The sequence below is a fragment of the Sparus aurata genome, chromosome 6 (genome assembly GCF_900880675.1).
Source record: "Sparus aurata chromosome 6, fSpaAur1.1, whole genome shotgun sequence".
NCBI lineage: Eukaryota > Metazoa > Chordata > Actinopteri > Spariformes > Sparidae > Sparus > Sparus aurata.
The window spans coordinates 36945395-36960315 of record NC_044192.1 but is presented as its reverse complement, the minus strand read 5'-3'; the positions used below and the strand labels follow the sequence as shown (position 1 = coordinate 36960315).

Sequence of the window (14921 nt, the reverse complement as noted above, 5' to 3'; positions counted from 1 at the left end):
AATCTTTCTCATATACTCAAAAGATCCATTTCTCTCAAATATTGTTCACAAATCTGTCTTTATCTGTGTTAGTGAGCACTTCTCCTTTGCCGAGATAATCCATCCCACCTCACAGGTGTGGCATATCAAAATGCTGATTAGACAGCATGAATATTGCACAGGTGTGCCTTAGGCTGGCCACAATAAAAGGCCACTCAGTTTTGTACAGTTTTGCTTTATTGGGGGTGTCTTGGGGGTCAGAAAACCAGTCAGTATCTGGTGTGACCACCATTTGCCTCACATCTCCTTTGCATAGGTGTTGATCTCTAGGCGAAGCGTTGCCGGCGCTGTGGAGCGGGAGTGTGTCGATCGTAAAGTCTGATAACAGCACAGGTCCCTCACTCAACTTAATAAAGAGAAATTTCCCATTAGGCAACATTACATGAGAAACAAAAGTAACATAGTAACTGTAACTGTCTTTGGCAACTTATGAGGAAGAAAAATGCCACAGCTGTACGTGGAGAACTGTCCGTCCTCCTGTCTGTCCTCCCACCTGTCCTACCAACTTTTCCTCACATTTCCACCTGAAAAAAAGCATCTGTCAACAGCAAAAAAAATGTATATCACAGAGTGTTTGTGATGAAAATAAATCACCAAGACCGTCAGCCCTCCGGACCGAGACTTCAGTGAACTTTCCCGCTAAAAACAGCCTCCGTCCCCGCGAGTGAGGGAGTCAGACAGCTTTCAGTTTAAAAAATGTAACTTCCAGTATGTTTGTGGGTCAGGATCTCAATCACTACACATTATAACAGCATCCATATGATTATAAACTATCTATGGGTTTAGATTGACAGGAGGACACCGGAGAAACACCAAACACAGACGTCATCATCATGATGTGTACCATCACGCCTCTTTAGGAGACGAAGCGCCGGCTTTCTGTGTGAATTACACAGCGGTTCGTCTTTAAGGCGGAGATGCTTCGCTCTGTGTGAATCACCATCGGCAGAGAATTTGCAAACCAATACATTGGAGATAATGCGGCATCGCTGTGTAAAAAAGGCTACTGTTTGTTGATGTAAAGCCAATGACTGATTGCATATGGCTGGACTGCCTCAAGGCCTTGCTGAGTCCTATTGCTGTGTGTGTGGCTGTGGGCATTTTGGAGTGTGTTTATTTGTTTTAAGTGTACAGAGGAGGACTCATTGTGTGTGTGTGTGTTTGTGTGTACGTTTTTGTGTTCATGCTTACAATCATGTCACTAATTAGAAACTTGCTTTATTTCCCTCCCTTGTTCTGCAAATTAGTGGGTGTTGAATGGTGCATTATGGGTAGGCACTATAATTAATGGCCACCTCATTCTCTCTCTCTCTCTCTCTCTCTCTCTCTCTCTCCCTCCCTTTCCCTCTCCCCCTCCTCATCTCTCTCTCTTCCTTTCCCTCTCTCCCTTTCCCTCTCTATCTCTCCCTCATCCCCTCTCAGTCTCCCCTTTCTTGCTTCCTCTCCCTCCTTCTCTCTCCTCATCTCCCCCTCCACCAACTCCACCACCACCACCACCCACCCCCCATTATCATTAGTCACATTCCATCAGTTGTCAGTGAGCACTGAGGCTTGCAGGCACTAGTTTGTGGAGACTTTCCTCATTGTTTTCACCTACTCTGTCTCAGCCCTGTCTTCCCCTACTCTGTCTCAGCCCTGTCTTCCCCTTTTCACCACTGTCGTCATGTAACTCTGTTTCTGTCCACTAATCTCACTCTTCCAATATGCTCTGCCCCCCCCCCCCCCCCCCCCCCCCCCCCCCTTCCTGCTGTTGTCCTTCTCTGGCTCCTCCAGAATGTAGGATAGCTGAATTGAAAATGGATGAAAGGCCGGACTCAATGAAGCGGATGATGGCTCTATTGAATGTGCCTCTCAGGAATGCTTGGTTGTGTTGTGGAGTTTTTTGGCTGAGGCTGAGGCTCCTGTCCCATCCATTTGTGGTTAGTTGAAGGTGGTAGACTTTAGTTTGTTTACTGCTGATCTGATTAGTTGATGCCCTGATGGATGGTGTACAATTCTTTTATGCAGCACTATAACTGGAAGGTTAAAAAACCCATACCCAGAGACCACAACATGCAGTATTATCATACATACATCATCTACAGGTCAAATGCATGCTTCTCTTTGTATAAACAACATCATGATGACTACCGATAGTGATACTATTGCTAAGGATGCATAGCAGTGATTAAATGTGTCATTTCCAAATTCTTATGTTTATTTCTTGTGCGTCCTTCATATACCACATGTTCTATTTGCCCTCCTGTGTATTTTGTTGGAATACATACTTAATATAATTTTATGTGACCCAAGTTAAGTTATTGTTTCTGTAGACAGTGCTGCAACAAGGTGAAGTCCATTACCTAAAGATAAAAGAACAGATGATGCAATTATGGGCAAACATTTCCTCCTCTCTCCTCTGATCAAACTGATACCTTTTTGCTTGCTGGAGTTACAAATAAAAAGACTTCCACTAGAGTTGAAATGTGAATTTTAATGTGAGGGAATTGAATCAGAAGTCCATTCTCTTGTTCTCATGTGTCTATAGCTCGGAATGAGGCTGAGCCTGATTGGATTATTCATGCAGGAAAAGGGAAGCACTTCCAGTTGAAGTTGGCCCAGTGGCAGCCCGGTACTTTTTGGCTATTAGATTTGCAACTTTCAGCCAACGGCAAATTCATATAGATGAGGAACTGTCGGGCCTGTTCCTCTTGGATGAATGACATCCTGCAGATTTTGATTTCGAAGCCCTGCATTTGTTGAATGAGCACTCCCATGAGTAAACATGCCAGTCATTCCTGTCTGCTCCATTAGGCTCCAGTGCTTTCATCAGAATGTTGTGACATGCTGACTGCTGAGTTCAGGCCCTTAAGCCACAGAGTTGTAGCTTTAGACCAGGTATTGAAAACTCAGTGTTTCCACCCCGAGGTCAAAGGATGAAATCTGTCTTTTGGTTTAGATGGGATGATTTCAGGGATAATCACAGAGGTATCAGTCAGCCTGCCCGATCTCTCCTCCTCTGCTTGTATTGGAGCTGGTGAAAGTTTAATATGAGCCTGCCATCGAGTGAAAAAACATTTGCAGGAAGTTCACGATTAGGAGTTTTAGGAATGGATTCATTCTACTTCCATTCTACACCTCTGTGGCCTGTTGCCAGGTCTTTACCCTCGTTCCCACACACAACAAAAGACAAAGCAAGCCTCCTAATTCTCCCAGTGTGTCTGTGCCAGGGAAAGAGGTGCGTGTGTGTGTCTGTGTGTGTGTATGTGTGAGCTGGATGGGGATCGGTCTGTCCAGTGAGGTGAATAGTGTCTTATTGTCTTATTCAGTCTGTTTCCGTCTGTTTTTCCAACCTCCCCTTCGGATAAGCCCAATGAAGATCCGCCTGAACTCGTAAGTCAAATAGTGCTTCTGTGCCAGTGATGTGGTGTTGGGAGGCGATGGAGGGAGAGGAGAGGTGGATGTTAAGAAGAGGGAGATTATGAGCTAGGAAAGAGGAGGATATACTCTCAAGGATTGAAAAGGATATTGGGTGTAATGTAGCCGTCATAACTTAAGGGAGACATTTCCAGTATTTCACAAAGTATGTGTGAAACCACAGATTCAGCTGTAAAACAAGGGAACTCTACCCCTCTCAGGGTTCTCATGCCATCTTTTTTCACCTCACAGCAACTTAAGCTTTCTGGCAGGGACTATAAAAGTGTTTTGTGCCTTGTATCCTAGCAATGGAGGAGGATTGAAAACTGGGACAGAGTGTGTGTGGCACTGAAAGCCCTCTTGGACTGACACTGCTTGACTTGCCCTCTGCTGAAACATAACTGGCAAAAACGGATGTATCCACTCAGACATAGGTCTGACAGGAATTTCAATGGGTATGGTCTTCCCATGCCTTTAGTAGACTGATACAAAAAAGGTGTTTCAAAGTCAGAGGCTGTGTTTATAGCAAACACACAGGCTTGTGGTTGGCTTACAGTTACAGCTGAGCATTGTAAACTCTGCATTCACATCCATAAATGATCTTAATACAGTATAAAGTTTACTCATAGATTTTCTCTTTCCTTTGCGTTGCAGGTTGAGTCAAGAAGGATGTGTTTTTAAACTCAAGCTGCTGGGAGGTCAAGAGGTGACATGCCTCTGTAAAACACCACTGGAAACAAATGGTGAGTAGCTGATGTTTCAGATAATTTATTATGCTGAAGGAGTTCCCACAAGGTTATTTAAACTTTTAAATGCTTCTTGGTAAAGGTTGTTGATAGGACCTTACAAACTATTGTTATCGGGTGAACTTGACTCTAATAGTTGCCAATGGCTGTCCACCGACCATGCAGGGGTGTATGTCATCATCATTTACGGGCCACTTCTGCTGAAAATATCTAAATCCTCTTAATCTCCCTCTCCCTCTAATTTCAATGTTACATGAGAGATACTTATATATGATATGTCTATATACATATATATGTATATGTACAAACCCCAATTCCAATGAAGTTGGGACGTTGTGTAAAACGTAAATAAAAACAGAATACAATGATTTTCAAATCCTTTTCAACTTGAATTCAATTGAATACACTACAAAGACAAGATGTTTAATGTTCAAACTGATAAACTTATTTGTTTTTTTGCAAATATTCACTCATTTTAAATTTGATGCCTGCAACATGTTACAAAAGAGCTGGGACAGCGGCAACAAAAGACAGCGAAAGTTGAGGAATACTTAAAAAACACCTGTTTGAAACTTCCACAGGTGAACTGAGTGCCATGATGGGGTATAAAAGGAGCATCTCCGAAAGGCTCAGTTGTTCACAAGCAAGGATGGGCCCGAGCTCATCTGAGATGGACTGACGCAAAGTGGAAAAATGTGCTGTAGTCAGAAGAGTCCACATTTCAAATAGTTTTTGGAAATCATGAACATCGTGTCCGCTGGGAAAAAGAGGAAAAGGACCATCCTGATTGTTATCAGCACAAAGTTCTAAAGCCAGCATCTGTGATGGTATGGGGGTGTGTTAGTGCTCATGGCATTGGTAACTTGCACATCTGTGAAGGCTACATCAATGCTGCCATCCAAGCAACGTCTATTTCAGGGACGTCCCTGCTTATTTCAGCAAAACAATGCCAAGCCACATTCTCAACGTGTTACAACAGTGTGGCTTCGTAGTAAAAGAGTGCAGGTACTAGACTGGCCTGTCTGCAGTCTAGACCTGTCTCCCATTGAAAATGTGTGGCGCATTATGAAGCGCAAAATAGCGCAACAGCGGAGGCCCCGGACTCTTGAGCAAATGAAGTCATATATCAAGCAAGAATGGGAAAGAATTCCACCTTCAACACTTCTACAATTAGTGTCCTCAGTTCCCAAATGCTTATTGAGTGTTGTTAAAGGAAAGGTGATGCAACACAGTGGTAAACATGCCCCTGTACCAGCTCTTTTGGAACGTGTTGCAGGCATCAAATTCAAAATGAGTGAATATTTGCAAAAAAAACAATAAAGTTTATCAGTTTGAACATTAAATACCTTGTCTTTGTAGAGTATTGAATTGAATATAAGTTTAAAAGAATACATCTATGCATCAATACTGTGTCATGTCCATAGCGCTACCCAATGGAAGTCAGCCTCAGATCAATCAGTCACACTTCTTACATGCACATACATGAACAAAATTCAGTATCATCAGTTTATTTGTATCATGACCAGAAACACAAAAAAAATATTTGTACTCCTACCCTTAGCCCAATGGAAGTCGGCCATTTTCCTTTACACTGCCATTTTTATCCTTTTCCATGCCTTGTACTTTAACAAACTCCCCCTACAGATTTATCACCACCGACTTAACTTTCAGTCAGTCTCATCCTCAGACCTTGAAGATGAAAAAGTTATCAAAATCTTTTGCCTCCATCGTACCTAATGGCTGTGACAGTACATTCCATTTCAATGTTTCCCCGTGAAGCAGAAAGTCCTTATAACTTCAACATAAAATTTCCAATCTACACCAAACTGCTCACACGTGTAAAGGGTTTTGCCTCCGTCTATGCATCAATACCGTGTTATACCCATAGCGCCACCCAGTGGACACAGAAAGTCACTGAAGATGTCACTGTTGTGTTTTGGGTGACATGTATCCTATTCAGGTAGGAACCTTTCAACAGGTAACAGGTGAGCGCACCCTCTGACAGCGCTGCAGTCCAATGTGTGTGGAGGGAGGGCCCATTTATCACTGCTTCATCAGTTTTAATTATTAATTTTGATTGTTAATTTGAATAATTACTATTAGTAATTATTAATTGCACATAGCCACACATGCCCTACCTTTGTTCCCCAACAGGAGGCTCTGTGAACAGATAATAAAGAACAGTTTTAATGTAATTTACTTGGAAATGTCTCCATTAAGAATGTTTTAAATTCTACTTTAGTGTATCTGTATGTAGTACAAACACTGATCTATAAATAATGGACATGCTTTCTAATTAGCTGTTCTGTCGTCTTTCCCCAGCTCTGCTACCATGCCTCTGGGGATGGTGCGTTGTCTTTTAGTGTTAGCAGCCCAAACACTGCTTCCTCTCCTGCTGCTAGCAATTGGTTGGCCCTCATTTCTTCATGGTGTCCAAGGATCGCATTCCTCTTCTTCAAATCTTTATCCCACCTTTATCCGGAATGACACGCTGTTTGAACACTTGGCCCTGCATCCTAACCCCAGTGTGAGTCGGGTCTATGTCGGGGCCCGAGATCACCTGTTCCAGTTGGATCATTTTCTCCAACCAGAACTCCAGGATGATACTGGACCTGTCACAGACAGCCGGGAGTGCTTACCTCCTGTAACTGAGACCAACTGCCCTCAGGCGAGGGCCACTAGCAACTACAACAAGCTCCTGCTGATCGATCCATATTCCATGGAGCTTATTACCTGTGGGAGTGTCAACCAAGGAATTTGCCAGAAACGTAGTCTTGATTCTGTGGATGTGGTACTTTTCTCTACAGAGAGGCCTGTGGATACTCAGTATGTAGCAGCTAACCACCCCAATGTAAGCACAGTGGGACTTGTGGTTCGCCCTCATCCTGACAGGCAGCCAGTGCTGTTTGTGGGGCGGGGTTACACCAGCAGCCACCCACCTATTTCCACACGAAACCTTGCCCAGGACCCCATCTTCTCTTATGAGGAGACTGCCAAATTGGCTGTGGCTGGCCGTCTCTCAGAATATGACCATCATTTTGTAGCATCATTTGCTCATCGTCAGCATGTATACTTTCTGTTCTACAGACGGGACCTCAAGTCTCAATCACGAGAGTACCGCTCATACGTGTCTCGTGTTTGTTTGGATGACCAGGCCTACTATTCCTACGTGGAAGTACCACTGACATGCCATTCCAGGGCAGGAAAAATGTACAACCTCTTGCAAGCTGTCCAGCTTGGGATCTCCAAGGATGGTGTACTAAGTCAAGGTTCAGAAACTCTTCTCGGTGTCTTCTCCACTCGTTCGGCTTCATCACCTCAGCCCAGTGAGGACTCAGCACTCTGCATGTTTAACCTTGATGATGTTGACCGCAGGATTAACTCAACCAGAGACCTTTGCTACACAAAGATGGGTAAAGAAGCAGGAGTAGAGGCAGCTTACATTGAGTACGAGGTCAAATCCAACTGTGCCAACCTGCCAGAGGTGAGTACAACACTGAAATTGTTTGTTTATGTGGAACTTGGCATAAAGTTATCGTGGTCATAACTAATGAGCACAAAAACATATACTCTCATGTTATGTCATGGTACCTTTACTGTAAGACACTTCTGCACACTACTTCTCAGATTCTGTGGTATCATGATAATTTTTTTAACATTTATTCATTCAGTGAGGGTTCACAGAGAGCAATGCTGTCTTGAGCAGGAGTGCGCTACTAAACATTGCTAAACATTACTAAACACACTGATAAAGTTACACATTCATACTTGGAAGGTGGTAGTAATGAGATAGGAGCAAGCATTGCCTGTTACATTCGCCACTCAGATTTATCTTGCAAGTCCTTTTGGTTACCAGTTCACTTCTCTATCCTTTAGGCCATCCATTTCAGAGTGCCTCAAGGAAATTGTGTTGACAAGGCACTGAGATCCCGATGCACTGGAAAGGGCCACACACACTGATAATAATAATTGCTAAAATAGTGGCTCTGGTCTTTTGCCAAAAGTTAAAATTTTAATGATTCTGATTCAGGTTGACTTCTTTACAGGTTGGATGGCCTAAATCCACTCTAATACCCTGTAGAAAAGTTATTTTGATTATCCATTTAGCACTGTTTTCTCCACATGACGTTGAAGTTGAAACAGACAACTGTTCCACCCTCAGACAACAGACCCTCTCTCCACCTTCCGACTGTAATTTGAGGGCAATTTATTTGTCCAAAAAAAGAGACAAAACACACAGTAAACAAAGTTTAAAAATTGACTGGATTGATAAAAATTTTTTCCAAAGTTCTATAGATTTTCTGCTTTCAGTAACTGCAGAGATACCCTTGAGTAAGGCACGTATCGTCACATTCTCCATCAAACCACACAGTGGTGAACACACTGAACCAGACAGCAGTTACCACTCCACTCCCATGTGTTACTGTGTGTAATTGTTTGTTTGTGTGACAGGGTGTTCCTGTAAAGCAGCATACATGCTAAGAATAAGAATGTTCTTGTGTTGTATAAAAGTGAGATGTTTGACCACATATATCAATCTTCCCCTTGTGTGCGGTGCTGTGTTACGTACTGGAGTAAGTTTTCTTTCTCTGATTGTAAATATTAACATAAACATAAAGCAGAGTGGACACAGTAAACCAATTACTAAATAACCCAGTATACTTGACGTTATACTCTTTGTTTTTATAGTTCTGTGTTTGGAACATGCTGTCCACTTATTTTATTTTTCAGGGAAGTGATTTTTTTCTCTGACAGCTTTACTAAATAATAGCTTTGATCTGACAGAGCTGGTGCCATGCATCTGAAACTGTCCAGGGCAGTCCTCCTCCAGCAAAGTGACCTTTGCTTCAGAGATGATGAAATTCGATTTGCCATTTTTGTAATGGACAAATGTAATACTGTGGAAGAGGGACTGAATTAGATTGGCCCTTTTATAACACTAACTCTGAAAGTTCAGATTCTACGTGGCATATTCATGTGTGTGTACGTGAACACTACATTTGGATGAACATCCTGGAGCAAGTTTGACATCCTCCTCTATTATTACTTCCTCCTGTGTTGAGGACATAGAGCTGCGCTGACCCCTCAACCTGTGCAGCAGCATACAACAGATTAGCTCAAAGGGAGAGGGTAGTGTGGACAGTGTAATTTAATACAACTAGTGCAGTGCCCGTAAGAAAAGTGTATTCCTATAAAAAAGTGGGAGGTTAAGGAGCTTTTTCATGGACGGCCAAATGAGGCTGTGTTTGAAGGTGGGACGTCAGGGATATTTGGGTTTGTTGTGAAATCCGATATTCCAGGGTATAATTGGCTGTTTTTGACTATTTTTGATTTTGCCATTATATTTCATCTTAAAAGCTATTTACTTGGTGTCATTATTTTCAGCACAACCTCACATGTGTGACTGTACAGTTATTTTTTTTATTTTGACATACTGTATTAACACATTGGTCCTAAAATCACAAAAAAAACATGAAATCCGAGTAGAAAAAGTTAGATTTTTTTACTGTGAAAACCACAAATATGTTTAACAGACCACTTTTTTACTTATAATGCAAATATAAATTGTTGTTTATCTAAATGTGTGCATACATTTAAAAATTTACAAAGTTATATGTAACTATTTACATTTAAATGCAGGCAATGTTCAGGTCTGCCTGAGCTCCTTCCAGCTGAATGAAGAGCTGGACTGCCTGCTCCACATTCAGCTTCATCTCTATTCTGACTCATTAAACAAAAAAACGACTCCACTACTCACTAAACACACTACACCAAACACTACATAACACACTAACTACACACTCCAAACACGCTAAATGTCACAAATCTCTCAACTCTCACACACACCGACCGTCGTTGCCTGACAATCATCCGCCTAGGTCCCTCCCACAACTTCCTGTTCCTCAACAACCAAACTTGCTGCTTGGACACTTTCGTGACAAAAGCCTGTTTTTACCGTTTCTTCCTGCACCAGACACAAAGCAAACGTGACGGCGATGTTCGCGAAAAAGCGTGGCGGACATTATTTACCCTAGGTCCGGTTTTGGACGTGTCGATGCTTCCGGTCCGTCGCTTCGGGAGGTGGGCCGTGTAGACAGCAAAGTGGAATCGGAATCTGTGGATGTTCGTGTGTAGCTAGCAGCTAGCTAGCCGCTAGCTACACACGAACATCCACAGATTCCGATTCCACTTTGCTGTCCGCGCGTCCGCAGAGATATTTGAGGAACACACACATACATACACACACACACACACACACACACACACACACACACACACACACACACACACACACACACACACACACAGACAGACAGACGGACAGATGTTATTTGCTTTTATAGAGAGATTGCTGGTCATGGAGGCATCGATCAGCGGCATTAGCTGTACTTAGTGGGATGGGGTTGAGGGTAATGTTTAACAAGGCCTGACAAGGACAGATAAAGACACACCAGGCAGAGATGAGGCACTGGAGGAGAAACGGAACAAGACAAATGGATACAGATGCAATGGAGCAGGAAATTAAAAGCAAAAAGTGACAGCAAAGGTTGGATATGATGTGGACAGGACAAATATGAATACATTGTTTGTCTTTCAAAAGTAGGGGGAATGAAAAGCAAACCAAATGGTGAGAGGGGAACTGTGATGAGAGATTTAGAGCTGAACAGAGATTTACAGTGTCATTAAGATTTAAACTCTCAATTGGATCCCAGTGCACAAACAACACCAAAGCAGCTTCATCCCTGTTTAGCCTTCGCCAGCATAGTCCATCTGCACCAGTGATGGACTCTCACGCAAGGTCTCAGCTTTGGGGAACATGTTTTGTTATTGATGGTCAGGCTTAAGGACTCCAGGACAGTACCAAGCATTAGTAGCTCAAAATGCAACCTAATTAAAACGTTCTCATTATCTTACTCCTTTATGGCTCTCACTTTTTTTTGTGTTTGTTGATAATGTCCAGGTGACTGCACAGGGCTCGTGTGTCATTTAGGGGTGTGAATCTTTACTGGTCTCACGATTCGATTTGATTACAATTATCCAGTCAAAGATTTGATTTGATTCGATTCTAAGATGCAACACGATGCATCACAATTTCTGCACATGACTATGTTTTCATCAAAGGGCAGTCAGATATATATAAGAACTCCCTTTTTATTTTATGAAGGAAAGCACAAACAAGCACAAAAACTAGAACCACAAGTGTATGTAGTGCTGCTAACTTGTTTACAATATGTTAATTGACATATGAAGTATGTTATACTGATGTAAATTTTTAACATTGCCTTAATTGGCCGAGCCTACCTGTGTGAATAAATATACTCGACTAGCTTGGCTCATTCTGAAATTACCTGGGCTTTGGTTTTGTGGTAAAGTGCAGGTGTAACCTGTGTCCAGAGGGCCGCTTTTAAAAAGCTAAATTAATTTAACTTAACTTTTTCCTCAGCCATGTCGCACAACGAATGAGGTGACATCAGTCAAATGAGATTATGGTGTGTCACTGCATCGATGCATAATCATCCATGTCCGCATCGTGATGCATCGTTAAAACGATTAATTTCCACACCCCTAGTGTCATTACAGTGTAATCACCGCCTGCCATCAGCCAGGGCCGTCAACGACAAGCCGAATTTAAGCTTCTAGACCATGTTGCTAGACTGGATGTCATAGGTTCATGACTGTTTCATCGGTCATGATTTGAGTCTATTCTTGGCATGCAGTCATCCCTGCCTGTTTCCTCTGATAGGTTCTCATGATGTGGACAACACAGGCTGTTTAAACTGTCCTTCACTCCCCATCCCTAACTAAATCAATACTCACTGAGGCCTATATATAGCTGTTTAGACACTGTTTAGCTATGCTATTACAACCAAGTTTAAGTTGCACAGTTCAGTGCAGTGATTAAATGGAGAACAAATTTAAATGGTTCTGTAGTTTGATTGTATGATGGAAGTTCAGAAGTGCTGGTATCACAGCAGTCTCTTATTCTTTAAGGGCAGGCCAAATAGGGACTCCATTCATAACAACACACCAGCCAACTACACGCAATCCATCATAACAAGCAGCCTTCACAAGGCACAGCTCTCAGGTTCATTGCCTCTACTTCCTATTGTTAAGATTAGCAGGGATGAAGCAATGACCCTGCTTTCAAATGTTCTCAACGAATAATAAATTGCCCATAACAAAAAACAACAGCCATCCCGCCATACCAAAGACTCCCTACTGCCAAACTATGGAAGCAAAAACAAAGTGAGAGCTTTAAAACAGCAAGTGAAGAAATCCACTGCTAGTTTGTTCCTTAACCCCAAACCCCCCCTCAATAATTTCAGTTGGGATTTGATTTACCACTGCAGGAACACTGCTGCTTTATTTTTGGTAACTGGCTTACTGGCTGAGAACGGAGTAACAGATCACTTGAAGGACTTGTCTTTGCACAAACAGCAGTATACGCTACATCAAGGGTCTTTCAGGCCAAGGACCCATCCGCTGATATAGAGAAATGGAGCAGGAAACCTCTACTACATATTGTAAAAAAAATTCTGTTGCATATTAAACCGGGCCGACAATAATATGAATGTTGGTCTGTAATGCCACGTTGAAACAAGTCAGCAGCAGTTGAAGCATGGCTAATATTAACAGCGTTAGCCTCACCCTCTGCAATCAGAGTGTCTTGCTCAATAAGTTATAAAATGATACACTGTGGCTCACAAGAATGTCTCTACACTGGTGATATTGATACAGAAAACAGGCCGTTATGTTTTAATAATACATAGTTAGCTAATTAGTTCACTGTTATGGAAAGGTGCTGCATGGTAATTTAGCATACAGTTAGGTTAACTTGCTCACTTGACTGCACGAGAAATTGGGTATACTATCATACATTTTAGTTTTTTGCAAATGTATAATTTCTTAGATAATGTTGAATACATGTAGTGTATGCATTTTCAGGCACATTAATTTTACTTTTTTCAGTAAGAACCAGGGCTATGAATCGATTCAAATATTAAATTGCGATTAATCGCATGATTGTCCATAGTTAACTTGCAATGAATGCAAATTAATACTCTAATCAACATAGGAAAAGGACAAATATGCTTGCTTTATGTAAATGCATGTTTATTATTATTGTAACAATCCAAAAGAATGATAAATACTGTCCAGAATATTCTCCAGAATAACCTCAAAGGTACTGTATGCAAAAAAAAAATATGCTGAAAGCGGTCAGACCACAGGCCCCAGCGTGAGCACTTCACTAAACTACATCAGCTGGCTGACTGTATATGCATATATATATATATATACTGTATTGTCTTAATGTTCTTACCCTTAGCACTTACAGTGGAGATCAAAATTAGAGAACAATTAATTAATACTTGATGTATTCTGGAATATATTTATTTTCATTGTTCAGAATTTGATAGCATATCAGCTGTGGCTATACCACTGCTGTACTAGCATATTTTTTTAAACAACCAAAGTAATTCAACAAAAACCTTTATTTTGTGGAAAAAAAAACAATGAGCAAAATAAGAGAACAGTAACTAACTCAGATTTGAAGATTTAAACAATGTTTTTTTAAGGGCTATAGGATTCAAAAATCAATAGGAAGTGTAGAGGCCCTTGCTTTGAATAACTTCAGCACATCTGCGCCCACAGGACATCAGTAGTTTCTCACACTGCTCTGATCTTGGTCCATTCTTCTGGCAGTCTCTTCAACAGTTCGGTAACTGTAGTGGGTTTCTTAGCCATACTTTGTCACCAAAGATTTTCCAGAGATTCTCTATGGGGTTTAGATCTGGACTCTGGACTGGTAATTTTATTGTTTCAATACTCTTAGCTTCAAGGAACTGCTTAACCCGTTTTGCAGTGTGACAGGGGGCATTGTCTTGCAGGAAAATTGCGGGCTAATTGGGAGACAATTGCAGTGAAGGAATTGCATATTGCCAAAGGAGGTTCACATCAACATTTGCATTCACCCTGCCATGTAGCTGTACAAGAGGCCCAACTCCTGCTGCAGAGAACATCTCCCGAACAATGACACTTCCTCCTCCAAATTTGACTGTCTTTTTTACACACTTTGGTTTCAGTCTTTCCCCAGTTCGATGCCAAACATAATGTTTCCCATCAAAACCAAATAAATTGAACTTACTCTCATCACTGAAGCGCATTCTTGACCAGCTCTCCTCTGTTCACACAACATGCTCCTAAGCAAAGGCAAGTCTAGCCTTTTTATTCTTTTGGCTGATAAGAGGTTTGGTCACTGCTGAGTTGGCTTTCAGTCCAAATTGTGTAAAACGGTGAGACACTGTGTGCCGAGACAGATCCTTGCCCTGTTCAGCACTGAACCTGCGAGCAATTCCAGCTGCAGCGTTGAACTGATTCCCCATTGAGAGTCTTCGCATAATCCTGTCCTCTCGTGCACTTGTTTTACGTTGACAACCAGACTTTTGGGGGGACTTAAATGAATCTGTGTCCTTGTAAGGCTTCAATATTCTTGAAATCACAGACTTGGAACGCCCAACCTGTCTTGCAATGGATGAGAGGGTCACCCCTTTGGCCTTCATCTGGACAACCTGCTGTCGCAGGGTTCCAGTCACCTTAGAGCACCCTGCCATCTTGCAAAGTAACTAGGAGAGCTGCCAGATAAATAGGGTGTGTCCAACAATTAAGTAAATTGTCTGCAGGTGCCAGATTAAAACCAGTTACTTGGAGGTATCTGAAAGTGTTCTCTAATTTTGATCA

The 14921-nt window shown here is 41.9% G+C and overlaps 1 protein-coding gene across 11 annotated transcripts in view; it reads left to right on the top strand.

Moving 5' to 3' along the window:
• Window positions 1-14921, top strand: part of plxnb1b (plexin b1b) — a 192422-nt gene that overhangs the window by 112616 nt on the left and 64885 nt on the right. For 9 of the 11 annotated variants that reach the window (XM_030420436.1, XM_030420442.1, XM_030420439.1 and 6 more), the window contains 2 exons: window positions 4090-4178; window positions 6504-7665. In XM_030420436.1, coding sequence (XP_030276296.1) covers window positions 6514-7665 — 1152 coding nt within the window. In that variant the 5' untranslated portion in view covers window positions 4090-4178; window positions 6504-6513. Of the gene's footprint in view, window positions 1-3351; window positions 3412-3866; window positions 3891-4089; window positions 4179-6503; window positions 7666-14921 lie in introns of those variants that run through there. The other 2 variants (XM_030420443.1, XM_030420445.1) reach the window with 2 other exon arrangements.